The sequence below is a fragment of the Cuculus canorus genome, chromosome 16 (assembly GCF_017976375.1).
Source record: "Cuculus canorus isolate bCucCan1 chromosome 16, bCucCan1.pri, whole genome shotgun sequence".
NCBI lineage: Eukaryota > Metazoa > Chordata > Aves > Cuculiformes > Cuculidae > Cuculus > Cuculus canorus.
In genome coordinates, this window is record NC_071416.1 from 11,151,731 (window position 1) to 11,178,028 (window position 26,298).

At 52.6% G+C, this 26,298-nt stretch overlaps 1 protein-coding gene across 1 annotated transcript in view; it reads left to right on the forward strand.

Moving 5' to 3' along the window:
* Positions 1 to 26,298, forward strand: part of LAMA5 (laminin subunit alpha 5) — an 88,759-nt gene that overhangs the window by 57,520 nt on the left and 4,941 nt on the right. The window contains exons 23-69 of the mRNA XM_054081353.1: positions 1,394 to 1,532; positions 4,353 to 4,495; positions 4,597 to 4,703; positions 5,417 to 5,570; positions 5,921 to 6,081; positions 6,653 to 6,761; positions 7,270 to 7,367; positions 7,841 to 8,042; positions 8,452 to 8,578; positions 8,763 to 8,902; positions 9,610 to 9,725; positions 10,009 to 10,220; positions 10,454 to 10,658; positions 10,885 to 11,029; positions 11,599 to 11,739; positions 12,132 to 12,293; positions 12,475 to 12,576; positions 12,662 to 12,745; positions 12,969 to 13,199; positions 14,046 to 14,159; positions 14,431 to 14,558; positions 14,761 to 14,841; positions 15,285 to 15,499; positions 16,069 to 16,169; positions 16,768 to 16,948; positions 17,207 to 17,350; positions 17,432 to 17,583; positions 17,666 to 17,776; positions 18,195 to 18,306; positions 18,827 to 18,997; positions 20,014 to 20,210; positions 20,304 to 20,420; positions 20,498 to 20,652; positions 20,880 to 21,021; positions 21,217 to 21,319; positions 21,403 to 21,516; positions 21,626 to 21,805; positions 22,204 to 22,346; positions 22,578 to 22,766; positions 23,048 to 23,184; positions 23,627 to 23,780; positions 23,900 to 24,033; positions 24,158 to 24,320; positions 24,815 to 24,946; positions 25,154 to 25,305; positions 25,675 to 25,807; positions 26,073 to 26,213. Coding sequence (XP_053937328.1) covers positions 1,394 to 1,532; positions 4,353 to 4,495; positions 4,597 to 4,703; positions 5,417 to 5,570; positions 5,921 to 6,081; positions 6,653 to 6,761; positions 7,270 to 7,367; positions 7,841 to 8,042; positions 8,452 to 8,578; positions 8,763 to 8,902; positions 9,610 to 9,725; positions 10,009 to 10,220; positions 10,454 to 10,658; positions 10,885 to 11,029; positions 11,599 to 11,739; positions 12,132 to 12,293; positions 12,475 to 12,576; positions 12,662 to 12,745; positions 12,969 to 13,199; positions 14,046 to 14,159; positions 14,431 to 14,558; positions 14,761 to 14,841; positions 15,285 to 15,499; positions 16,069 to 16,169; positions 16,768 to 16,948; positions 17,207 to 17,350; positions 17,432 to 17,583; positions 17,666 to 17,776; positions 18,195 to 18,306; positions 18,827 to 18,997; positions 20,014 to 20,210; positions 20,304 to 20,420; positions 20,498 to 20,652; positions 20,880 to 21,021; positions 21,217 to 21,319; positions 21,403 to 21,516; positions 21,626 to 21,805; positions 22,204 to 22,346; positions 22,578 to 22,766; positions 23,048 to 23,184; positions 23,627 to 23,780; positions 23,900 to 24,033; positions 24,158 to 24,320; positions 24,815 to 24,946; positions 25,154 to 25,305; positions 25,675 to 25,807; positions 26,073 to 26,213 — 6,774 coding nt within the window. The remainder of the gene's footprint in view (positions 1 to 1,393; positions 1,533 to 4,352; positions 4,496 to 4,596; positions 4,704 to 5,416; positions 5,571 to 5,920; positions 6,082 to 6,652; positions 6,762 to 7,269; positions 7,368 to 7,840; positions 8,043 to 8,451; positions 8,579 to 8,762; positions 8,903 to 9,609; positions 9,726 to 10,008; positions 10,221 to 10,453; positions 10,659 to 10,884; positions 11,030 to 11,598; positions 11,740 to 12,131; positions 12,294 to 12,474; positions 12,577 to 12,661; positions 12,746 to 12,968; positions 13,200 to 14,045; positions 14,160 to 14,430; positions 14,559 to 14,760; positions 14,842 to 15,284; positions 15,500 to 16,068; positions 16,170 to 16,767; positions 16,949 to 17,206; positions 17,351 to 17,431; positions 17,584 to 17,665; positions 17,777 to 18,194; positions 18,307 to 18,826; positions 18,998 to 20,013; positions 20,211 to 20,303; positions 20,421 to 20,497; positions 20,653 to 20,879; positions 21,022 to 21,216; positions 21,320 to 21,402; positions 21,517 to 21,625; positions 21,806 to 22,203; positions 22,347 to 22,577; positions 22,767 to 23,047; positions 23,185 to 23,626; positions 23,781 to 23,899; positions 24,034 to 24,157; positions 24,321 to 24,814; positions 24,947 to 25,153; positions 25,306 to 25,674; positions 25,808 to 26,072; positions 26,214 to 26,298) is intronic.

Sequence of the window (26,298 nt, forward strand, 5' to 3'; positions counted from 1 at the left end):
TAGTAGCTTGGTGATTACTTACAGGGATGTCTATAAACACCATCTCTGGGTTTCCTTGCGGCTCTTTCATCTGACTCGGCTCTTTTCCTGCTACTCTGTGCATAACCTTCCCTCCCTTTTCCAAACATAAATTAGCTCTTCCGTAGCTGCCATGTTCAGCTTGGACCTCTTGTTACCATGCTGCCTCTGCTCTCGCTGTTAGCTGGTTTGCTGTGACGATGGTTTACATTAACCTCAAATTGTCTAAGCCCTAGAAATTGAAGGTATTTCATCTCTTGGCCCTTTTTTCTCCTTGGTGGATTTTTCTGCATGTCCCCCACAGAAGTGTCGCCTGTGTGTGTGTTTGGGGATGGGGTGCAGGGCAGCGATTCTCTGACAGTCTTGTCCGATGTTCCTTATTCTGGTGCGTGTACTTTTGTTTTTCTTCACTTTTTCGTGCTGACATAAAATAACAGAGAGGCCAAATGCATTAGCCATTTCCCGTTGAACTTGTAGGTAGGAGCTAAGCACCCAACTCATGTAGGCTCTCTTGAGAAAAACCTAGCCTTAAAGCTTAAGGATGGAGCTCATGCTTAAGCTCACAGCTTTTGTTTTACATCCAGTATTTAAGGAATTTAAGATGGAAACAGGCCTTGTTAGAAGGGCTAGTACATGACTTTCTGCCAGCAGGACTCACCTGTAGCTTGTTCTTTGCAAGATCCTTCCAGTTTGCTCTCCAGTGAGAAGGTGGTTTGTAACTGGAGCTTTTAAGAACACAGAGCCCTCATTAGGAGCCTCCCTGGGCGGATCCCAGCTTTGCCCTGTAAACAGGAGGGTGTCTAAGCAGATGCTTAGATCTTTTTTAATCAGCCAGTTAAACATCTCCACAGCTGGGGTCTTGTCAGCAGCGTCCAGGCAGAGGGTGGGTGCACCCAGCAGTGGCACATTCCCTTAGCATCACTAGTCCTTAGCATTGCAGGTTCCCGAGGCACCAGCTCCATTTGCAGCCTCCTCTCCAGGCATCTGGGCAGAGCCTCGTAAAACATAAGGGCAGATGTCTCAGCGTTTGGCACCTCCTGGCTGGTTACGGCACGCTAAGCCCAAAGGCAACATGCCGATAACAAAAGCGAGACCTTCTTAAAAACCTTTTCTCCTGCATGGAGTGCGCCCCAGGATAGCTGAACCACTCTGGTGTGTGATAGCATCTTCGAGATGTGGACAGAGCCTTTCCACCCCCTTCCTGCAGGCAGGTCGTTCCCTCGGTGGCAGGGCAGGGGTGCTTGTCTCCTCCTTGCGCTGTGGCATGTTGCTGTGGGAGCAGTGAGCCGAGCGGCTGCGCTTGGGCTGGCAGCTGTCGGCAGGGGAGGTAATTGAAGGTGTGCTCTGCTTCTCTCCCCTTTCTCTCTCCCACCAGCCCAAGGTAGTGGTGACTCTCAATGTGACCTCCCCCGACCTCTTCCGCCTCGTCTTCCGCTACGTCAGCCGGGGGCCTGCCAGTGTGGAAGGGAGGGTCTCGGTCGTTGAGGAAGGAAAGTTTAATGTTTGTGGCAACTGTAAGTGCATTTTTCACTTCTAGACTAACTCAGAGCATCCCACTCTGCGACACTGCTCCTCTGCCCCTTCTCCTGCCCCAGGTATGCCCATCCCAGGTGTGCCCATCCCAAGAGTGCCCATCCCAGGTGGCCGGCCAGAGCTGTGCCATGGGATGGCGAGGGAGGGGGAAGACAGGCAGGCAGGCAGGTAGGCAGGCGGGTGAGGCTGTCCCGCAGCGCGGGTGAGCGCCCAGGAGCTGCCCCCCAGTGACGTGTGCCCCGTGTGCTTTTTTGCTTTTTGCAGAATAAAATCAGAGTCACTGTAGACGTGAAGGAGGCAGAGCTCTATCTGTTCCATGTCATCCTGAGGTATATTAATTCAGGAGGGGCCACTGTGTATGGCAAAATTACAGCTTATCAGCCACGAAGGAGAGGTAAGGATCCCAGACTGCTCTGCTCCCCTGCACCATCGCCACCTCCTCCCCAAGCCAGGCAGCCTTCTGTGTCATCCTTTCCAGAAGACACTTCCATACGGCTTTATCTCATTAGTCCTGCCTTTCCGATTGAAAGGCTGATTTGAGTTGGCAGCCCCCATGTTTAACAAAGCAGCAGCAAGTTGGTCCCCAGTCCTGAAGCTGTGCCCTGAGGATTGTTAGCAGCCAGGCTGGTGTGAGATGAGGCTGCTGTACAATTCGATATGGCCTTTCCAGCGCGAGACGAGATCACCCCAGTGCTTCAGGCAGAACCGAGCTGAGTTTCCACAAGAGCAGAATGGGCCAAGTGCCTGGAAGTGGATCCAAACTTTGGCAGCTGGACATGGTTTTATTTTGCAGGTGCCCTCATTGTGGCAGTCCTGCCCCTGCCTCTGCTTCTCCCAAACAAGGCAGCTGGATTCACACGTGGTGTGGGCTTTGGAAGTGGCATGGAATTGCACATGTTCTACAGGCTTTGCACTCTGATGCAACGTCTCATCATCAAGGTGTGAGCTGCTGGAGAAGAAGAGTAGCCACCAGAAGATGGCTGAAGGAGCCTAGAGGACAGCAAGTATTCTGGGAATCAATATGAGCAAGACTGCCTGGAGACAGACCTGATGCTGTGGGAGTGCCCTAGTGGGTGGCTGAGTGATTGATTTTACCCATTCTGATGGTAATGCCACATTGTCCTGCTGAAGCTCTTCCTCCAGACCACACATGCATAGCACAAGACTGTCGACACCAGCCTCCTGATTCATCAGTGTGTGAAGTTCTCTCCTCTGTCTTGAATTGACATAGGAGCTGGTTTGCCTTTGATGTGATATGGATATGCAAGGTTTGAAATGCTACAATATTATTTTTCCACCTTTTTTTTTTTTGAGAGGGAGAATGGCTGGTTATTTTTATGGCCAGTCACATTTTGGAACAGAAAGACGAGAAGCATGAGCCATGCTCCTACTTCAGGGTCCCACCAAAGTCAGGAAGTATTTAATCTGCCCCATCCAGCAGCAGAGCTCATTTGCTGTATAATGCATTTCCCTCCTTGCTCAGAAGCAACATTTGGTTTTTCTAGCACTAAAGGCATCTGCCAGAGTCGATGCACCAGCAATGGGATCGGGAGGACAGCTTCCCTGACAGGCCAGATTGGTTCCAGAAATGCTGAGCCGCCTTCTGCCTGGGTAGAATGGGCTCCTGGTAAAGGACAAGCAGCCTGGAAAGAAGATAACTTGGAAGATGTGGCTTGCAAAAACAGAAAGCTTTTTCCAAGTATATGATTTGCAGTCTGGTTTCTCCCACCTCACCTCCAGAAGCTGTCTCAGTTTGAGTTGTATATCGTTTCAAAGGGATGTGAAACTTCAGCTTGTCAAGATATCTACCCCATTGTCTGCAGGGTTTTAGGGAAATCTCTTCATTCCTTGCATCCTCACCTCTGCTTCCTGTCTGAGAAAGCGAGTACTCAGCCTGATGCCAGGCAGGTTGCAGAGCGAGCACACGTGGGAAGGGGTTGACCCATCCCAGCAGCAGCAGCAGCACAAGCCCTTGCTTTAGCTTCTGGCCCTCTGCATTATGCCTTGTACATGTACCACACAAAGATACTCAATGTGCCATGTTCCCCACTTCCTTCTTCATCTCGTCTGCTCACCACGCAGCCGTACTCGGTGAATCCCTCTCGCCCATGCTCTTCAAAACACTCCCGAGACTGCTGGACAGGCAATCTGCTTCTAGGTGCTGCATCCTTATTGCATCCAAAGTTAATGAATTCAAAGGTTACGGGACTGTGCCAGCTGAGCCAAGGAGCTGCTCAAGAGCAGCAGGATCAGGCCTTAAACTGGTTCTGTCCTGTCAGTTAAAATTAATGTCTAAATCTTGGGTGTAGAGTCTGTGGCTGGCAGGAAAGACGTGAATACAGCTTGGTGGTCTGAGAGCTTGCCAACAGAGAGATATCTCGCCTGTGGAGCTGGGGTCAGAATATCCTTAAGGAAGAATCCGGGCAATTCTTTTTGTCTGTCTCAGAATAAATTCTTCACAGATGAGTTCCTTCCTTCTCTAGCTGGCAAAACGTTCCTTGGCATGTAGTACTCCATGCTTTGCAGTCTGGGGACACAGAGCACGCTGTGAGAGCTGTGGATTAGCATTAAGGATTGCAGTGGTTTGTGTTTTTTCTCCCATTAAGCTACTGAGGAGATTCAGAGTGAATGTCTTTGTTATGGAACAGTGTGGGATTGTGGTACATCTGGAATGGCAGCACCAAGAAAGCAGGAGCCTGAGACTCTCTGCTGCGCTGCAGAGCTGCTTCCCTGAGTGTTCCTTCCTATTTGCAGCCCCAGGTTTTGCATCCCAGCCACTTCACAGCCTCTCATCCCTCCAGGTACAGAGCAGACCAAGCAGATTGTCTTTGCTCCCAGCACGGAGCCAGCCTTTGTCACAGTCCCCCAGAACAGCTTTGGAGAGCCCTTCGTACTCAACCCCAACACCTGGTCTCTCGTTGTTGAAGCGGAGGGTGTGCTGTTGGTAAGGACCAGCCCCAATGCTCCATCCACCACAGGGGGCTTCAGCAGCTCCCTGGGGGCAAGAGTCACAAACATAACCACCTCTCCCGTCTTTCCTCCTAGGACTACCTGGTTTTGCTACCCAGCTCATACTATGAAGCTCCAATACTGCAGCTAAAGGTCACAGAGCCATGTACCTACCAGCCAGCTCCAGAACAAGCTACCCAGAAGTAAGGATCTCCATGTGTTTGTGCTGTGTGGGACCTGCTCAGCTCCTGTTGGGCTGGGGTTAAGAAATATATACACAGTGACCCACGTGAAGGCCTGGATGCAATAAAATGGCTTAGTGGAGCACTTTGCTGTGATTGATAAAGCCTGCTGAATGTGTGCTGTCCCAGAAGGTCAACACATAGTTCTCCGCATCCATGGCGTAGGCAGTCTCTGTGTTCTCCTGGTCTCTGGAGGGAGATCGCTAAGTAAAACCATAGCCCTCTCCTCTGGGTTCCCAGGGCCGGGTTGCATGTCAGTCAGCAGCCCTGGAAGATGGCTACAATGAGTTAGATCTTGCTGAACCATTTGAAATGAATGGGCAGAGCCTGGTAGTGCTTGGAGCATCTCAATGTATCTGCTTGCTCTGTCCAGGACCTCTCTTGTCAGGAAAGCTGGTTGAGCTCTGGACACATTCCCCCTCCGCTGTAGCAATGGCCCCCGGGATAAAGCACATTGGTGGGGAGAAGCTTTTGGTTCTTACTGTCATCGTGGGTCCTGTAATACACAGTCTCTTGCACCACGCAAACAAGGAATGTTCCTTTGGGTGTTGAAGCCTTCATTTAGACCAAAGCCTTTTGCAGGTTTTGTAGGGATCAGGCTGTATGGGTGCTCTTGACTCTTACAGTCATGATGTAACAACCTTACTTGGCAATTTTTTTCTTCATGTTTTTAGCTGCCTCTTGTATAAGTACCTGTCTGTGGACGGCTTTCCTGCCACATCAGGGGTGGATGCAGTGTGCAGGCTGGACAACAGGTTACCCAGGATGTGTCCCACAGAGCAGCTCACCCCCTCCCATCCCTGGATGGCAACATGCAGCGGCAATGACGTGAGTGACACTTCCGTTTCATCCCTCGCATGGGCCCTGCAGCACTCATCTCTCTGCTCCCACCATCTGGTGCTCTACATACACATGGGCAGGAAACCAGAAAGGCTTTTCACCCACGGACACCCCTCTGTTGTCCCTTCAGTCTTGCAGCTGTGTGTTTGCATGCCCTGTTGTCCAAGGAAACCATAAAGCCATGTCTCACATGCAAAGGACGTGTGGTACATGGTAGGAGTTGGCCCGTTGTCCTCTCAGCTGCAGAGGAGGTTGATTTGTAATACAGGCATCCCGTAAATGCTCACTACAGGGAACGGGATGGGAGACCCCTGCTCACTCATGTTTCTCTCCTCCAGGTGGAAGTCCAGCTCTCCCTGCCCGTTCCCCAGCCTGGGAAATATGTGCTGATGGTGGAGTATGCCAACACTAATGCTTTGCAGACGGTGGGTGTTGCTGTGAGCTCACCACACTTAGCCATGCAGCAGGGCACGTTCATCTTCTTCCCATGTGTCTACAGGTATGACTGGCTCCGAGATGGAGAAAGGGTTCAGTCCTCCTCTGACATGCCAAGGACAGCCCCCTCCAGTTGAGCTTTTTCTGTTTTATCACATAAACAAAGCAATGCCTTAGCATTGTGTGTCTAAGCTGTGTATGTGCAAACTCGTTCTAACTGGATATGGATTTTAGTGACTGTCCATCCCTAGGATTTACATGGCATCCCTGGCTCGCTACCTGCGCCAATGTAATCCTTGAATACCTCTGCCAGGAGATAATCTGTTACTCCAATTTACAACTGGATACAGTAGCAGGGGCTCTGATTTAGGGAATGGCCTATGGGCAGTTTCATTGAAGCTGTTGATGTAGGTCAAACCTTGTCCCTTACTGTGAAGTGACTTCAGACTGCAACCTTTGCAATAGGAAACACATGTCTGAGGTGTCCTTGGTGTAAAGTTCACTCTTATGGCTTGCTAAAAAAGGCATCAAAAAATTTACAGAAATAAATACCTTCAGGACATATAGCTAGCAAGACCAGAAATGGGTCATGACCCTGCTCAAGGCTGGCTTCAAAACCTGTGTTTCTCTTGCAGTTTCCTTTGTCGGGGGATTGCAGTGGATTCCCAGAGCCGCATGGCGACTTTTGAACTTACCTCAGAGGCCACCATTCAGTTCACCTCTGATCTGGCTGACTTCTTCCTGGTAAGGCTCCCTGTGAGGGCAGCTCTGTTGGCGGGTTGCAAGAAGAGGCAGGAGTGATACCTAGCCTGTGAAAGAATTTTCTGTTCCTCTTTGGACTGGATGCTACCTCTTGATCTATGTCATTGAGCAGTCCAAGGTGGAGAATGTGGTCAGTTGTGCGTTTTGAAGCAGATCATAGGAGTGAGATTTGGGAGAAGCTGCTCTTTGCAGAGGGAGCTCTCAGCAGCATGGCAATGCCTCTTCCTATTTCACCTTGAAGGCATTCACAGTTGCTTAGCCAAGAAAAGCAGAATCCTGTAAATATCTGGATCTCCTAAACGCCTTAGGGCCTGTGCTGAGGAAGAAGGGGCAGTAAACAGGCATGTGACCTGCCGTGCATCAGCTGAAGTGTCTGGTACAGAGATGCTTGGTGCGGTCAGCCTGACCGGTGGTGGGCACAGAAACCGCTGTAGACTTCCAGGGGCAAAGGCTGTGGTGTAACCAAGCATCTCTCTTTCATGTGTGACAGCACAAAGTGTACCTCATACCCACCGCACAGTTCACCATGGAGTTCATCGAGCCGAAGGTGTATTGCATCAGTGTCCATGGCACGTTCTCGTCCAACAGGTAAGAGTATCAAATACCTCAGGAGTTTAGCATGAATGTGGCTGTTTCCAAAAGCAATTGCTTCGTCCACTTTGCTCAGGTTGAAGCCTTTCCACGGTAGAAAGGAATCTCTGGTGAGGTGAAGTGCCTTGCCCACATCCACTGAGCAGGCAGCCAAGGAGTGAGGTCTGGAAGTCAGGCTGCTGGTCCTTTATCTGACCACCACACTGCCTCCTGTGGCAGACACTCAAGTGTCATCCTGAACAGGCTTTCATGTGCTTGCTTACACAGCAAGAGGCACTCACTGCATCTGAATTTTTGACGCTGCTTTGAATAAATATTTGCACAGGAATTAACCTGTGCAGGGTTCCTGTTCTTCTGGCTGAGCCCATGCTTCAGAGCCCCAGAGGTCCATGCTCCTCCTGCCAGGACCCCACAGCCTCTCCCTTCCCTCGTCAGAGATCTTTACATCCTGTTTTCTCCTTGTTTTGCAGTAGCTCCTGTGTCCCCTCGAGGTTCCTGAAGCTTTCTCAGTCGATCATTTTGGAGGAGGGCCAGGCTCTGCCCATCGCCCCTGACGTCCCCCTGGCTCAGGCTGTTCACATAGCTCCAGCAGGGATCCCGGTGCAGCCTGCACCTCGACCTCCCACGGCGGTGGACCCCACCGCAGAGCTCATCCTCCTGCAGTCACCACAGGTAGTGGCACAGGTGTGGGTTGGGCTGCTTTGCTGGATGGTGGACACCTGGGACAAGGACAAGTTTTCCTTCTCTGCTAAGTAGCTTTAGCAATTAGAAATGTAGCAATTAGCATTTTCAGAATTTGATCTGGACTTTAAACTTTTCCTTGAACCTGTAATGCTCGTGGACTCTCCTCGCTTAGCTCCATCTAACCTTTCTTGATTCTCTGAGCGCCCAAAAAGAGCTTTGTGGACCTTGCCATTAGAAGAGGGAGAGTGGAGGCATGGGGGATTGATTCACCAAAAGTCTCAAGACCTGGCAGTTGTGCTATAAGGCCACAGATTTGTGCAATGATTAAAAAAATATCCTGGCTGTGAGTGCAGGTGTTGATGTGGATTTTTGTCTCTGTTCTCCTGTTTTGGGCCAGGCTGCTGTTGTGTTTAACAGTCGGATCCAGACCCTGGGACGCTATGCTTTCATCCTACACTACTACCAGCCCAACCATCCCACCTTCCCCATAGAAGTGTTGATCAATGGTGGGCGCATCTGGCAAGGTGAGAAGAGCCGGGAAGCTGCTGGTAGGCAAAAGCCTTGGAACGTTTTTCATGCCAGAGGATAACTGTGGGTTCTCCAAGGATCACAAAGACGAAGCAAGACTGACTCACCTCTTCCAAACTGGGAGGGTGTGATGGGCACCACAAGGGAAATGCAGGACCAATACATTTGTTGTCTTTTCAGGTCAGACCAATGCTAATTTCTGCCCCCATGGCTATGGGTGCCGGAGCCTGGTAGTTTCTGAGGACCAGATCATCCTGGATGTCACTGACAATGATCTGACTGTGGTTGTTCGAGTGCCAGAGGGCAAGCAGCTGTGGCTGGTGAGTCTCTCTTCAGAAAGCTCCCAGGGCGTGCTGGGCCAGGGACTGGAGTTTGTCCTGGGATTTTTGTCACTCTGTGACCACAGGAATGTTTCCATCTCTCAGTTTCTGAACTACCCTAGAGAACTGCAGTTTCCAACCTTGATGGTGTAGAACTCACAGAGATAATATCTGTATATGACAGTTACCCTTCACTGTTTGGTTTTGATACCAAAACAAGACAGAAAGTGAAGCCGTTGCTTTGCATATATAGCTCACAATAATCCAAAATAAACCTTATTCCTGCCCCAGCAATATTTTGCACCTGCATAGCACTATTTGTCGAGGCAAGTTGCGTCATGGAAGCAGGTAGCCCTTGTATCCTCAGGCAACAGGACGTAGAAGATTGACCAAAGGTTGGATAAATGCCTGAAAGATGGAATTGGAACCCAGGTACTGTTATGCTGAGAAGTTTAAGATGACAGTAACTGCCTGCCTTTCTGCTGAAGCACAGCTGGTGCTGCCCTTTTTGGGTATTTTGCCTTTTTTAACTCCAGTGAATTTGGACCACTCCTCATATGGAGCATTAGGTTAGATGGACCCCAAAATAGTTGTGGACCCTCGTTTTTGTGTGTTACGTTCTGTCCCAGCAAGTGATGAGATGATGATAAGTTAAGGGGGCATTGGGGCTTTTGAGTGAGCTCACCCGTCTTGTCCTTGCTTTGCAGGATTATATCCTTGTGGTGCCTGAGGATAGCTACAGCTCTCAGTACCTGCAGGAAGAACCCCTGGACAAGTCCTATGATTTCATCAGCAGCTGTGGCATCAACAGCTTCTACATCAAGTGAGACCCTTGGCTTAGAGTGGCTGCTCTGCTTTCTACAGACTGCACATTGTTTAGGGACCATAAAGCCATTCCTTTAGTCTGTGGCAGGGAAGGGATCTGGTTAAGGCTTTCCTTATCTAATGACCAAACCTGTGGGTATTAGGGGGAATCTCAGTGTCCTGGAGCTCTTGCTTTCACAAGTTCAGTACCTGCTGCTGCAGGAGATCCTGCTGGATTTTTGGGGTGATGGGGAGGCTGTGCTGGTGTGCAGCTCGGTGACTCCTCTTGCCTTCCCCTGCAGCCCCAGCACATCATCAAGGTTTTGCCGTGACTCTGCCATCTCGCTCTCTCTCTTCTACAACAACGGGGCCCAGCCCTGCCGATGCCACGAGGCAGGGGCGCGGAGCAGCCAGTGTGAGCCCTTTGGTGGGCAGTGTCCCTGCAAGTCCAATGTCATCGGGCGAGAGTGCTCCCGCTGTGCCACTGGCTACTGGGGCTTCCCCAACTGTAGACGTGAGTTGTCCCATCTCCCACCCTGCTTTCCCAGCACATGATGGTTTGCCTGTTACAGGGTTGAGGCTGGTTTGGGAAATGGCTGCCTTTTCCAGCCCTATAATGGTTCTGCTTCCATGAAAACAACCCAGCTGCCTGTAGAGCACTTGAGCTCTGCATCCACCACCTCATGCTCTCCTCGAGCTGCCTGGGTCTCGCTCCACCAAAAACAGCCCCTGTTCTGCTCCTTCCAGCCTGCGACTGTGGGACGCGCCTCTGCGACGAAGTGACAGGGCAGTGTATCTGCCCTCCACACACCCTGAAGCCAGAGTGCGTTGTTTGTGAGCCCCAGACCTTCGGCTGCCACCCCCTCATCGGCTGTGAGGACTGCAATTGCTCTCGGCCCGGCGTGCAGGAGCTGATGGAGCCAGACTGTGATGTGGACAGTGGGCAGTGCAGGTGAGGGAGCCCTGTCTTGGCTCTAGGCATGTCTGGAAGCATCCTGGTCCCTGCTGGAGTGATGGGACATGTTGGGAGGCTGCAGGGAGGGAACGTGGAAAATGGGGAAGTCCTTATCAACATTGTGTTGATGCCAAAGTAGATGGAGCTCTGAATGCCCAGCTACTCCCCACACAGCATTGCAAGACAGAGGCTTCTAATGCTGCGGCTCCTCTGTCCCATCCAGGTGCAAGCCCAATATCATCGGGCGACGGTGTGACCTCTGTGCCCCAGGCTACTACCACTACCCCAACTGCCGGCGGTGTGATTGCCACCAGGCTGGCACCGAAGCAAGTGTGTGTGACCCGGTCACAGGGCAATGTCACTGCAAGGTCAGTCCTTCGATGTCTTCACACAGTGCCTTTCTCCTTGTCTCAACTCTCCTGCTCTGCGTGGGGGTGTCTGGCATGCCGGGAGGGAACAGGGCTGGAGGAGGAGAGTGCCTGCGTGCCTGGGCTGCAGCCAGCCCGCCCGACGTGCTGGTGGGTTGAGAACATCCTGAAAGACTCCTCATCATCATCTTTCCTGAGTGTGGAGGCTTACTCTGTGGGCTGTCACTGGTGGGGAGACAAGCAGCCTAGGTCCAGCCCCATGCCAGAACCTGTTGCAGGTAAAGCTATCAGCCCTGTTGACTCCTCCTGCTTCTGCATGACAGCAGAGGTAACTCAAACTGCTACTGAGCTGACGGCTCCAGCCCATTGGCAGGGTTCACAAGTGCTGTCTCCAGGTTAATTTAATGTTTGATGGATACCGAGCAAGCAAATTTGTTCAGGGACTTCTTAATCATCTTTCAGCATCATATCATCATATCATTGTGCTTTGATCACTCGTACAGCCATCTGTCCTCCAATGAGGCCTTGTGAGATGCTGCTGAAGCTGTTGAGCTTTGCTTGTCTTGCAGGAAAATGTGGAGGGCCCAAGGTGTGACCAGTGCCGCCTGGGGACATTTTCTTTGGATGCCAACAACCCCAAGGGCTGCACCAAGTGTTTCTGCTTTGGTGCCACCGATCGCTGCCGCAGCGCTGAAAAGCACCGAGCTGAGGTAAGAGGGGCCAGGGACCTGCGCCAGTGCCTGCAGTCCAGTTGCGTTCCCATCCACCTGTATCCCTGCTGCCCTCAAGCCTCTGTCCTGCATGAATTCTATTGTTCTGGAAAATACTCAGTGACGAGGATCATCTTTGTCTCCCAGTGTCTGTCTCCCATTTTCAGTCCCTTTTCCTGGTCTTTGGTGTCTCATAGAGTGGAAAATCATGGCATGGGAGAAACTGTGCCAGGAAGGTGGTGCTTAGCTTTGTAGTGGCTTCATCAGGGTGTATGTGAGGTTGTGAGCCTATTCTCATCCTTTCTGCTGCTCTGGGATGTGCTTTTCTGAAGCATCAGCACCCAAATACATTGTGTAGCCACCTCAGATCTGCAGCTCGTCTTCCCCCACAGTTTGTCGACATGAACGGGTGGCTCTTGCTGAGCAGTGACCGCCAGGAGGTACCAACAACTCTGAGCTTGAGGGAGCAGCTCCTCCGTGCTGACCTCAAGAACCTCCCGGATCCCTACCAGGAACTCTACTGGGTTGCACCTAGCTCATACCTCGGGGATCAGGTACGAGCACAGCGGCAGCTGGACCGGCAGTTGTACACATCCCTGACCCCACCAACCCGTGTGCCTGCAGCATGTCCACTGACACGCAGGAATTCCTCACGCTCTGCTTGAACGTGAACAGCTCTGACCCAGCTCAGTGGTGTGGATTTGAAGCGACACATGCAATTTGGCTCTCCCTTAGGTTTCCTCCTACGGAGGGCACCTGCGCTACGAGCTTCACTCTGACCCACGGAGGGGTGACGTGTTCATCCCCATGGAGTCCCGCCCGGATGTGATCCTCAAGGTGCAGCCCGAGAAATTCCCTGGTGCCCCTTGCTAATGCGTGAGCAGGATGAGGTGGTGACTGATGCCTTCCTTGCTTTTCCCAGGGAAATCAAATGAGCATCATGTTTCTGGAAGGCTCCTACCCTTCCCCAGGGGAGGTACATGAGGGTCGGCTGCAGCTGGTGGAGGTGAGTTTGCCCACAGAGGTGTGTACCAGATTAAGAGCTCAGATGTTACTGAAAGGACAAGATTAGCACGTAGACAGAAGGGGCAGTTGCTTTGAGCTCAATATTTTAGGTGCTACCTATTGCAGCAGAACTGGCAGACGCCTCGGCAGGGAAGTGAAGGCTGGGCTGTGGATTTTGAGGTGCCTGTGCTTCCTTCCAGTAACACTGGGTCTTCTCCCACTAGGGTAACTTCAGGCACACAGAGACGCACAACCCTGTTTCTAGAGAGGAGCTCATGATGGTGCTGGCAAACCTGGAACAGCTGCAGATCCGGGCACTCTTCTCTCAGCTCTCTTCCTCTGTGTCCCTGCGCCGTGTGGTCCTGGAGGTGGCAACAGATACTGCTACGGGCATCCGTGCCAGCAACGTGGAGCTGTGCTTTTGCCCAGCTAACTACCAGGGGGACTCCTGCCAGGTAAGGGTGAAAGCAGATGTGCTGTTCCAGGCATAGAGGAATCAAACGGTCATATTTTGGGTCTTAGCCATGCTTTGTGCTTGGTGTGGGTGGAAGCCGCGGGGTTTGGATGTTTGTGCAAAGCTGTGGTGCCAGAAGACCAGCTTCCAAGCTGACCCCGAGGGCTGAAATTGCAACTCAGGTTGTGCCAGAGGAAGGAACAACACCTCCTAGGCTCTTCCACACCACCCGCTCCTGGCTCCCCTCCCATCACAACACAGTGCACCTGGGAGAGGTGTGTTAGCTGCATCTGCCTTCTTGGAAAAGAGGCACAATGGGGAAATAATTCCATTGTTGCAGTCAAATTATGTGCGTTCAGTAACTTGGAATAGATCCGCCTGGCTGGCCAGTTTTCACCTATTGACAAGGAACAGGAAGGATTTGCACTGAAAAAATCTTTATTGTTTTTAATCATAGAGTGGTTTGGGTTGGAAGGAACCTTAAGGATTACCCAGTTCAAATCCCCCTGCCGTAAGCAGGCACATCTTCCACTGGATCAGGTTACTCAAACCCCAACCAACCTGGCCTTGAATACCTCCAGGGATGGGGCAGCCACCACTTCTCTGGGCAAGTTGGGCCAGGGCCTCCCCATCCTCACAGGAAAACATTTCTTCTTAAGGTCTCATCTCAATCTCCCCTCTTTCAGCTTAAAATCATTCCTCCTCGTCCTATCTCTGCCCTGTTCTTCATCTCTTCTCCATCAGCACAACCCTGTGTGAATTCTGTCATAGAAACCTATTAGTTTCTTTGCTTTGCCTGGGAGTATCGAGCTGTTTTTCAGGTGTCTGTCTTTTTCTGTCTCCTCAGGAATGTGCTCCAGGTTACTACAGGGACACCAAGGGGCTTTTTCTGGGAAAATGCATCCCATGTCATTGCAACGGCCACTCAGATCAGTGCCTGCCAGGCTCTGGGATTTGCCTTGTAAGTAAACAGTGAAGCAGAATGATATTTTTGCGTTATAAGGTCTGCAGCATATGGTTAAAAAGCTCTTCACGCACCAAGTGAGCTGGCAGGACAAGGTCTGCATGTGCCGTTTGAAGGGTGGTCCTGCTCAGGGCCAGCTTAAGGGTGCAAGACAGTTCTGGGGAAGAAGTAGGGCTGAGGCATCCAGATATCTAGTGGGGAATTCCTTGTGCAACCCACTATCTCTTGCTGTCAGCGCTGAGCCCACAGGCTGTCTTTCTCCTCGCAGAACTGCCAGCATAACACGGAGGGAGACCACTGTGAACGATGCAAGGATGGCTACGTGGGCAGCCCCTCTGCCGAAGAACCCCTGCAGTGTGTTGGATGTCCGTGCCCTCTTTCGGTTGCCTCCAACAAGTAAGCATCTTGGTTGGGATTGCCTGTTTGACCTCAGTGCTTAACCGCTGGGAACCATGCTGTGCCACACCAGGGGCGTTGGGTTGGCCCTGGCGGGTGTCCCGCTGCCAGCCTTGTCCATGGCCTCTTACCCAAGGCCTCAGCACCGCTGGCACCACATCAGGGGTAACTGCACCTTCCTGTTTACCCCCTGTCGTTTCAGTTTTGCCATGGGTTGTGTCCATAAGGGCTCCAACACACAGTGTCTCTGCAAGCCTGGCTACGCCGGACCCAACTGTGAGCGGTAAGGATGGTGACACCCATGTCGCAGGGACCTCAGACACACTAGTCCCATGCAGCCTCTGCTGTGGCAGAAGTTGTCCTAGTAAAGAGTGCAGAGGAGAGGGTTGGCTCTGCTCCCAGTGTGCTTGGCTCTGGCAGGATTTCTTTCAATCCTTTTCAGCCTGTAAATGCCCTGTTGCTGTCTCTGCTGCTGATATATTGTGTTTCCCATGGGTGTATTCCTTAGCTATGCTTTGCCTTAACTTGCGGTCTGTGATAAAGGCACCTTTCTGAGGGATCTTGAGGCAAAACACAAAGTGCTTTGAGATCCCTGAGGCTGCAGCAGCAGTACGAGGGTTGGATGCTCGCACTGTTATAGTTGCACAACTCGAGCGTGGTGCAGGCATGAGCTGTGGGGATCTCCCCGATGCCCTGACCGTGTTTTAACTTGCTGTGTTTCTCCAGGTGTGCCCCGGGATACTACGGCAATCCCTTGGTGATTGGCAGCTCATGCCAGCCCTGTGACTGCAATGGGAACACGGATCCCAACATGCTGTTCAGCAGCTGTGACTCACTGACAGGAGCCTGCACAGGATGCATGCACCACACGGCCGGCGCACGGTGCGAGGTCTGCGCCTCTGGCTACTACGGAGATGCAGTGACAGCCAAGAACTGCACACGTGAGTGAGGCAGGCAGCAGGCACTGGCGGGGTGTAGATGAGCAGACTGACTGTGGACATGTTTAGTACCTTAGCCAGGCTGTGTATTGGCCCAGTGAGCAGTGGAGGTTGCACACATTGCAGACATCCTCTAAAGATGATAATAAGAAAAAAAAACAACTCCAAAAACCTGCTTTCCAGCTTCACAACTCCGTAACCGCCTATCCACCCCTAAATGCAAGCTGCCAAACTGCACCCAGGCTGGAACGTTCCTGCACCAAGCAGCTACTGCAGGAGCGGAGTGCTGGCGTGTGCTTGGGAGTGTGGGCTTGCACAGCCCTCTCCCAGCACATCTCATCTCCCTCTGAGGAACAGCCGCCAAACTGCAGCTCACAGAAGGGGGTCTGCTGTGCCCTGCATAGGTGTCATGGGAGTAAGTTGTCAGGAGGAGCAAATCCAAGAGGAGAGCGGTTCTGTCTTTGCTCTGACTGTGACAGATAACGGGGAGTAGGATTCCCTGTTAGGAATAAGGTTTGTGAGTGGCTGATCAGGCTCTTTATTGTATAACTAGAGGTATTTTTCCCTGGCAGAGTGCAACTGTTCGCCTTGTGGGACTGACTCATGCCATCCACGAACCGGCCAGTGCTTCTGCAAGACCGGAGTGACAGGCCAGCACTGCGACCGCTGCGAGGTGAGGGGCTGCCTGCAGACTGGGATGGTGCTGGTGCTTGGCACGGGGGCAAGGGACAACCCCATTGTCCATTGTATCTTCCGCGGGCCTGTGAGCGGAGTGGTGCTGGCAGCTGCAGTACTGCTGGGTGGATTTGCAGACTGCATTTGTGTGATCTGCCGATGCACGGTAAAAGCCTTAAAGATGTGTCAGCAAGCAATGGTACCCTTTAGGAGGCTGCAATAAACCCTGTTTCCCGGTATGCATCCAGCATGACCATTGTAGGTTTGCAGGGCAATGCTGTGGTATGACCGGGCTCTTACTGCAGCTCTGTGTCTTTGCTGTGGCGATACAAGTTTTGTGATGGTCAAAGCGTTCCTAAAAAGCAAGGCTGCGGTCCCGTGTCACCTCAGCCTGCCCCAGGAGGGAGGCACACATGCCCTCTTACCCCTCACATATGCCCTGTCCCTGGAGGTGCTTGAGGCCAGGTTGGATGAGGCTTTGAGCACCCTAATCCGGTGGGAGGTGTCCAGTGAAAGTGATACCGGCTGGGCTTTAAGGTCCCTTCCAACCCAAACCATTCTCTGATTCCGGCATCCACTGTCCTGCTCTTTCCTAGGAGGGGTACTATGGCTTTGAGGGATGCTCTGGCTGCCGGAGGTGTGACTGCGACATCGGTGCTGTGGGGAGCAGCTGCCACATGCAGACTGGCCAGTGCAGCTGCCTGCCCGGCGTCAGTGGCTCGCGCTGCCAGCAGTGCGCCCCGGGCTACTGGGGCTTCAGCGAGAGCGGCTGTACGAGTGAGTCCTGCTTCTCGGGTGTTGGGTCCTGCATGTGGAGGAGTGGGACAAGGCATTGGTGGTACGTGTGTTGGTTGAATTGTTAAAGCAGGAGAACACCTGGCTGCTTTCTGAGGTCCTATGCACGTTGCTGGCTTGCACAAGGAAACCCTCGGCAGTTGCGTGTAGATAAGCACAGATGCAATTGCACTGCTGGAATAAAACCGTTCAAGGTGGCAGCATCGCAATATGGTATCTCCCTGTTGTTAAACTTGGCAGAGTGTGAGTGCAGAGGGGGTTCCTGTGACCCGCGCACTGGGGAGTGCACCTGCTCTAATGGGCTGACGGGGAAGCAGTGCGACGTCTGCATGCACAAGTATGAGATCCCTGTGGCAAACGGTCCGGACAGCATGAGGTGTGAAGGTCTGTACCTGCAGTCCTGGGGAAAGAAGGGAGGGAAGCCCCAGGAAAGGGCCTGTTCTGACTACTCCGTTCCCTTGGCAGAGTGTGACAGCTGTGTCCTGCTTCTGCTGGAGGACCTGCAGAGCATCGAGATGTCCTTCCCCTCCATTCGCAGCCAGCTGGTCAACCTCAATGCCAGCTCCATCGCCTGGGCTCGACTCCACGGTTTCAACAGAACAGTGGCAACCATTGCTGTACGTGGAAAGTTCAACATCACTTTCTGCCCACATTTCCTTACTTTTTGACCTGATTTTATCTCTTTTTTTCTTTTTCCAGAACCAGCTGCGTGAGTACCAGAGAGCCATGAACAAGGTCAGGCAAAGGGCTGACGAGCTGGAGGATGAGAATGTGGACCTCACGCAGGACTTGAATGCGCTGCAGCACAAAGTAGGGTATTTCTCTGTCTTCCTCCCCTTGCAGAGCACAAACCACCATCTCTTCTTGTGTACTGAAAAGTAACCAGGTGGGCCTGGCTCCAGGCTTTAGGGCTTTTCCTGTGTTAAAAGCACAGGGCAGTGCTGTCCTTTGTGTCTTAGCACTGTTTCAGGATCCAGAGGCTGTTGCATTGGGAGCTGCACTTGCTGCTTGTGCTTCTCTGAAGGTGGTGGATAAGACCATCATTGAGTGCATTCTAAGCAAGCAGCACAGGACAGGCTGCTACAGGAGACGTGACCTCCTTGGTTCAAAGACCTCAAAAGCTGCACATTCCCAAAGCTCGTGTGCCTTTTGGAGAACATCTTTCCTTGTGATGGATCACATAAAATATAATGTCATACTTCAGTTAAGCCCGTGCTTTTTGTTGTAGATGACAATGACTCAGAGAGAAGCAAACCGTATTGAGCAGCACACGAGAGAGACTTACCAGAGTGGGCAGCAGCTGCTGCTGAATATCCGAAGCATTCAGAAAGGCATTGCAGGTAGGTAAAGAAAGGTCTCTGTTTTGTGGGTTTTTCCTTCTGGGAATGCCACACTTGCTTTCAAAAAGCACCAAGTCCTGCATCACTTAGAATGAGAAATACAGGGAAATACAAATGAGTAGGAGATCCATGCAGAATTCTGGCTGTTTGTATAGACCCAGCTTATTGTGAGTCCCAGCTGTTTGCCTAAACGCAATCTTTGGAAAAAACATATTCAGCTTGCACAAATATTATTAAAATGCACATAGCGGGGGCAATCTGCACTACTCCTTCAGGAGGGATTTAGCAAAACAGGGAGTGACTGGATCTAGGAGTGCTAAAGCACAAAAAGATGCTTGGGATATAACACGTGTTACTGTAACTTCCAGGGAGACAGAAATGTGCGGCGATCTAGGTACCCGAGTAGTGCCTGGAAGCTGGTACAGCTCATTGAGGGTGGTGTCAGAGAGCAAGGATCTTGGGGAGATTATGGATGACCTACGTTGGTCAATGCTAATGTGGGATCTGGATTTCTCCACAGACTTGGTGCGGCAGATGGCCAGGTTTGGAGCAGCAAACACCAGCACCACCTCCACTGAGGAGTTTCGGCAGAAGATGGCTGAGTTGGAAAGGATGCTGAGGGAGATGAAGGAGCGGAGTCTGAGCAGACAGGAAGAGCTGGCAAGACGCGAGCAAGAGGAGGCTCAGAAGTGTGAGTCCTGCTCAGTGGCATGGGACAGGGCTGCGCAGACCCCGCAGGGTCTAGCCATTCCTAGAGTCATAGAATCACTAGGTTGGAAAAGACCTTTGGGATCATTAAGCCCAACCGTACTTGTCCACTACTAAATCAGGGCTTCATCTACCCATCTTTTAAACCCACCCAGGTATGAGGCTAGGGATGATTCCTGATAATGTGGCTTGGAGCCCATGCAGGCCCTATGCATCATGGTCATGTTTGGTGAGTGCTATTAATAAACATGCATCCCAAACATGATTTAGTTTCAGGGTCCCGTGTGACGCTACATTTATGGTTCTTTTTCCCTTAAAGTGAATTTTAGAGCAGCTTGTACTAGCTGAGTAGTTCTATTTGATGACCAAAAATGACAACTCTTAGAACTAGAGGTTACCATTATTATGTATATGTAACGTGATTGTAATAAGTCACACGATGTTTCTTCGTATTTGCTGTCCCAGGAAAGGGGTTCAGAGTAACTACCAGCAGCCCACAACCTCATCCTGAGGGTACCCCTCATAGAAGCGAGGGCTTGGATTGTGCTCCCACACAGCCCCACTGCATTACCGGCTCGCTGGCACTGTGGGGTGCAAGCACCTCTGATTAACAGGCCATGGCAAAACATAGTTCAGCAGCTGGAAGCTAGAACTCTAAACTGGCTCTTACTAGAAATAAGTAAATTTTCATAGTGGGAGTAATCAAGGACAGGAATGGGCCTCGGATGGGGTTTCTCCATCATCTGGAGCCTTTCAGGCATGGCTGATGTCTTCTGAAAGAGCTCCTATCCTTCTGATCCAATACCGGGGGTTTGGAGACAATCTTGGTTGAGATCCTGTGCTATCCAGGCTGAAAGAGAGAGGCAGGGAAGGTGGTCATTTCTGGCCTTGATACTTGCCAAGTGACCCAGAACTAGGCTTTTCCACAGCCGAGTGCAGAAAGAGCCCTTTAACACAGAAGGATGAATTGGCAACAGTTCTCATCTCCTCCACCCTCAGTGCTGCATCGGGTGAAGAATGAGCTGCATTCCCGCTGGGAATCCAACCAGGAGCTGGTGAGCAGCATCCGGGACCAGCTGGGGCAGCACAGCTCCCAGCTCATGGATCTCCGCGATGCCCTCAATGAGGCCGTGAACAAAACCAGGCAGACAGAGGACTTGAACAGCCTGAACCGCAACAACCTGGAGGAGAGTCAGGTAGAGCTTCACCAGGTGGTCCTGTACTACCATGCAGTGAAGGGGGGCCTGTCCTCCCCCTGCCAGCACCTCACCCTGTGTCTGTGTGTCTAGCAAAAGAGCCGTGAACTCCAAAAGCAGCACGCGCTGGTGCAGGAGACCCTCAGGATGGCCAAGGACTCCCTGGCCCAGGTCTCCGACTTCCTACAGAAGATGGAGAGTGCAAAGGAGGTGAGTGATGGAGGTGCTTCATCACGGGCAGAGTGCAAAGGGGTGGTGGTCCTCAAGAGTGACACATATCTTTGCAGGCATATGAGAAGCTGGCAGCTCTGCTGGATGGTGCAAAGCTGCCCTTGACTGAGCGGGTCAAGAAGTTCTCCCCAGCGAGCAGCAAGATCCCCATCGTGGAGCAGGCAGAGGAGCATGCCCAGCTCCTGGATGAGCTTGCAAGAAACCTGTCCAGGTAAGGCACCAGTCCTGACACTCACTGGTCAGGTCATCTCCTACCAGAGCTGGGGATGGGAAGGTGCAACCCCACACCGTGACAGGGGAGCAGTGAGGTACCATCTCCAGTGCTTTATGCTGGAGTGCATGTTGTGAGGAGCCCAAAGGAGTTTGTCTGTGGGGGCATAGGCAAGAACCCAGCCTGAGCGGTCTCCATGGGCGTGACAGCTTCATCTTCCAACACAGCATTATCCAGGGCACAAACCAGGATGGCTTTATCCAGCGGGCAATCGATGCTTCCAATGCCTACGCCAGCATCATTGAAGCTGTGAAAAAAGCCGAGCGAGCAGCCCATGATGCCAACGAGGCAGCCAGCGAGGCTTTGATGGTACGTGCTGTGGGGAGCCAAACTCCCTTACAGTTCTTTAGCTTTTCACACCCACACAAGGGGCTCTGCTGCCCTTTCCCTCTGATGCTCAAGCACCGTGTTCTGTGCTGAAGAGCAGAGCATTTTTGTCTGCAGTCAGAGACAGAGACTTGAATTCTGCTTCAGAGTCCCAGACAATACATGTTTGTTTTACAGAGAGTCATATCAGAAAACCTTGGGGCCATCTCCAAAGAGCTGAAGAGGAACAGCAGCAACCTGGGGGAGGCTGTGAGGAGAGAGCAGAGCAAACTCAATGGAGGTGAGAGAGACTCCATGCAGGATGTGGTGTCCTTTTGGCTGCACTGAGACCCATCACACAACATACACATTTCTATATTTCAGCTATTAAAGGCACTCTGCAGACAGCAAAGGACAAGTTGGCTGACCTCCGTGTGAAGAAGGAGCAACTCCTGAGCCAGCTCCAGTCTGTGCAGGACATGCTGGGCAGGGACCAAGGTTTGTTCTCGGGTAGTTAGGCTGGTTCTCTCTGCTGCCTTTCTCGCGCCCAGCTGTGATGCAAGGGTGCATTGTCCACATCCTAGAGATATTTCTCCTTTCTTTCCAGAGGACACAAAAGAGATGATTCAGAATGCCAAAGTGGCAGCTGCTGAGGCCAATGAAACAGCTGCAAGAGTGGAAGATACCCTAAGCAGCATGAAGAAGAATCTGGATGAGTGGAAGGACCAGTATGGAAGCCTTCGAAATGAAGACCTGAACCAGGCGGTCCAGGATGCCAGGAAGTCTGGTGAGTGCTGAGCCTGCTGGGCTGCCAGGACTGAGTCCAGCATGAGACAGTGCGTGAAGATATGTCCTCAAAGAGCTCCTTGCTTTTGGAAGCTGAGCTTTGCAGCTCCATATCAGTACTAGAGGAAGGTAGCAGTCAGTACTGGGTGCTTTAAGTCCTGGCCCTCTATGTTTTTTCTCTCCCAGCAGTATCTCTATCACCCATACCGTTACTACAGGAGATTGCACGCACCTAGAGCAATTTCATAACCTCTCATCAAGGCTGCTGGATTTAGGGGATCATTCTGTGACTGCTCCTAGCTGCCCGCTGTTTTGACTTGCGCATCTCAAAACTGCCTGATCTTTTACATCTCCCTTCCTCACTAACCTTCAAAATCCCTGGCTCCTCTCCAACCCCAGTGTCCAGCCTGGAAAGCACCATCCCACTGCTGCTGGGGAAGCTGAGCAGCCTGGAGAACAGGAGGAACAAGAATGCCACTGTGTCAGAGAACATTGTGCGGATCCGGCAGCTCATCACGCAGGCGAGAAATGCTGCCAGCAAGGTAGGCTCACGGGAGGGTGCGGGCTGTGCACCGGGTGCTGGGGGGGAATGAGGGCTTACCTGAGGGTGGTACGCAAATGGGTGTGATATCTAGAAAAGCTCTGGGGCCACCAGGCAAGGGTCCCTTTCTTATAAGACTACAAAAAACGCTTTGACTTGCTAGAGCTGGCAGTGAGGAGAGAGGCAGTGGTAGTGGTTTCAGTGCCATAGGTTTGGATTTCTCTCCTTCCAGGTGAAAGTGCCCATGAAGTTCAACGGCAGCTCAGGTGTGCAGGTCCGGATGCCCAGCAACCTGCAGGATTTGGCAGCCTATACATCCCTTAAATTCTATATCCAAAACCCTGAGCCCAGGAGCCGGCAGCGACGGCAGGACAGGACCGAGGAGGAGGGGCGGTTTGTGTTGTACCTGGGCAACCGGGAGGTGAGTTGGGGCTGTGCTGGCAGGAGGAGGGCAGAGAGAGCCCATGTTGGTAGCATCAGTGGGGGATCACGCCTGGATGTTGGCTGCTTACCCTGTGTGGCTTTGTGGGGACATGAACAGGCCTTGGACACAGCCGCTAGCGTGGCTGGAGGTGGATGGAGAGAGCTGTGTGAAGGGGGGTGCTTGGCCAGTGCAGCTCTGGGAGCATCAGGGAGAGCATCACTTGGCTCTTCTGCCCATCCCAAATGCTAACGTGTGGCCCTGTCTCCCCTTCTCTTCAGGCCACTGGAGACTACCTGGGCATCGTGCTCAAGGACCGCAAAGTGCAGTGGGTCTACAAACTGGGCAATGAGGAGCCAGCCCTCCTAACTGTTGATGAGGATATTGGAGAGCAGTTTGCCACCATCAGCATCAACAGGTAGGAGCATGGTGGGACACATCCTGACAAAGTCCAATGGGAGACGGTCCCTGCAGCAGGTGTGGGGAGTGCAAGCCCAGACAGACCCTGGGCTCACAGAGGTGCTGTGGACTCCATCATCCAGTCGTCCTTAAACGATCAGCACTGAGATACCTCAAAAACCTAGCAGGAAGGTATTACCTTACCAGGTCATGGAGGGTGTGGGGGTGCCTGCAAGAAAGGAAAGATGAACCTCGTCAGGGAGGGTCCATTGAGATCCTTGTGTCAGTGCTGATAACACAGGTGCTGAGTCCTTTCAATGCACTGGTGCTGTGGGCCTCCTCAGTGAGAGGTGGACCCCTTTTTGGTAGAGCTGTGTGAGGGGTGTCCTTTGCTCAGGGAGGGGTGGGTTTGCTCCTGTTTGGGGGTCTCCCCTTGTCTTGACCACCCCTCCCTGCTGCAGGATCCTGCAGTACGGGCACATGTCAGTGATCGTGGAGAGGCAGACGGTACACGAGACCAAGGGAGAAAGTGTGGCCAAAGGAGAGCAGGGGCTGCTCAACCTCAATCCACGCAACGTGGTCTTCTATGTGGGTGGCTACCCTTCCAGCTTCACGGTGAGACAGGCAGCAGGGAGGGAGGCTTGGTTTCCTAGAAGGTATCAGAGATACCTTTGGAGCTTCTTAGGAGGAAAACCAGGCTCAAACTTGCCCTAACTGTCCTGTTTCCTTCCCAGCCTCCTCCCACTTTGCGCTATCCCAACTACCGTGGGTGCCTGGAGCTAGACACGCTGAACGAGGAGGTGGTGAGCCTGTACAACTTCCAACGCACCTTCCAGCTGGATACCACTGCCGAGAAGCCCTGTGCAAGGTAAGGCACTATGCCTAGGCTTGGGGCAGCTGTGATCCGTGGCGCTTACCCTGAGCCTTGGCTGTTCCAGAGCTTGACAGTTGGCTTTGGAGTGATGCCTTGGGCCTCTTCTTGCATGGCTCAGGTCCAAGTCCACAGGAGACCCTTGGTTGACTGACGGCTCCTACTTTGATGGCACCGGGTACGCAGAGATCAAGTTTGAGACCCAGTTTGGCACAACTAAGCGCTTTGAGCAGGAGATACGAGTGGTCTCCTACAACGGCATCATCTTCTTCCTGGAGAATCAGGCAGGTGCTTGCTCCCCAGGGGAGCCTTCCTCCCTCAGCTGTGGGCTAGGAAAATCCCAGCCCCACTTGCAAGCGTTCCCAGTTGAGGGCAAAGGGAAGAAGAGGGCTTTGGAGATGGGAGTGCTACTTCAAGCAGGGTTTCTGCACTGTTGTTGAAAGCCACAAGAGGGCTGGATGCAGACCTCACGGCAGAGGCAATTGCTTGCCCGGTGATGCTGGAGGTTCTCCCCTTGAACTCCAAGAGGACTCATGCACAGACCCTCCAAGCCAGGCCAGGGTTCACTGGGGCAGACAGTGCTGCAAGGAGCATTACCAGCCTGTGCTGCTGTTTCTGTGCCCCAGCACAGGGCTCCTGTTTGCAAATAAACCCCCAGTAGTTGTCACAGCAATGCATCAAGGCACCTACAGCAAGACTGGCTCCCGCTGGTGCTGAAGAGCAGGTCAGGGTCTGCACCACACCTACAGGGGGCTGAGTGTCCATCCTGCCTCCCCAGGGGCAGTTCTTGTGTCTGGCCATCCAGGATGGGAAGCTGGTGCTTTACTATGACTTCAGTGCTGGCCTGGAGATGGCAAAACCCAGCAGCAACTCCTCCTCCCTCGCCATCAGCAGCGCCACGAACAAAGCGGTAAGGGGGAACGCGTCTACCCAACTCACCTGCGGGGTTCCTCCTCCAGAGCTGGGGAGGGGACAACCCACACCCTTGTTTTGGGGCAGGTGGTGGGAGCTGCTAGAAGTTCTCTGCTTAGAGCCATGAACCAGGCATCTCGTGCTGCCTTCTGTGTTGGACTTCATTACCTCAGGCTGGCAGATCGTTTCTCTCCTCTGTCTCCAGATCCAGATTTTCCTCCTGAAAATGAATAACAAGAAGCGCATCCTGGTGCGGCTGGAGCGCCTCACTATCTTCATGGTGGAGCAGGAGAACTCCCTGGAGAATGCTGTTTCCTACTACCTGGGTGGTGTACCCCCAGATGTGCTGCCCCCCAGGTGAGTCCAGCCTGCAGTGGGGTAAGACCATCCACATCTTCCTCTTCAGTGTCCCTGGGGGTGGCCCTGGTCCTTTCCCAGTCACATCCAGGGATGCTGAAGCCCAGCTGGAGCTCTGGGGGGGATTTTCTTTTACTGCCCTTCAGTGTGTGTTAAGGATGGGACATCTCCACCTGTGGTGAGGGATGAGGTGGTGGGTGTCACTAAGTTCTCCTTAGTGCTGGGTGCTTTGAAGCAGCCTTGTGCCTGTGGCACTGGAGATACCCATGGCCATCATGAGTCCTGTTTGAAGGGCTGCAGGGCCAGATCCTGCCCTGGACTGGATCCTGCCTGGAGCTGGCCTGGTGATACCACCTGTTTCTCCTGCAGCTTGAAAGCACTATTCCCCACGGGTGGGCCTATCCGGGGCTGCATGAAGGGCTTGAAGGCTCTCGGCAAATACGTCGACCTGAAACGCATGAGCACCGTTGGCGTGAGCTACGGGTGCACGTCAGACCTCCTGGTAAGCACAAAGCCCCGGCATCGTGGCTGTCATGCTGGGGAAAGGGTCTGTCAGGGAAAGGGAAGACCTGATCTCCCCTTGTTCATACCGAAACAGGCATAAAACCCCCAGGTTCTTGGTGCGGAGGGGTCATGGTGAGGTGCTTCGCGTTGTTGGCCAAAGCACCAACCAGACCCAGAGAGGATCCGAGCACCTCTGTCATCCTTCCAACACCCCTGCAACATCAGGACCAGGCTTTCACCTCACTTCTATAATGTCCCTCCAGGTGGCTCGCTCAGTCAGCATTCATGGCCATGGCTACCTGACCCTGGCCCTGAGGGACGTGCCGGGGCTGCGGGACTTCTACAGTGGTTTCAGCTTCCAGACAAGCCAGCGAGAGGGGCTGCTCTACCACCACACCACCCAGGTGGGCACCTGCAGTGGGGCAGAAATGTCAGCTCCCACTCTGGGGATGGTGCTGCCCCCTCTTGGAAAAGGGGGAGGTTTTGGTG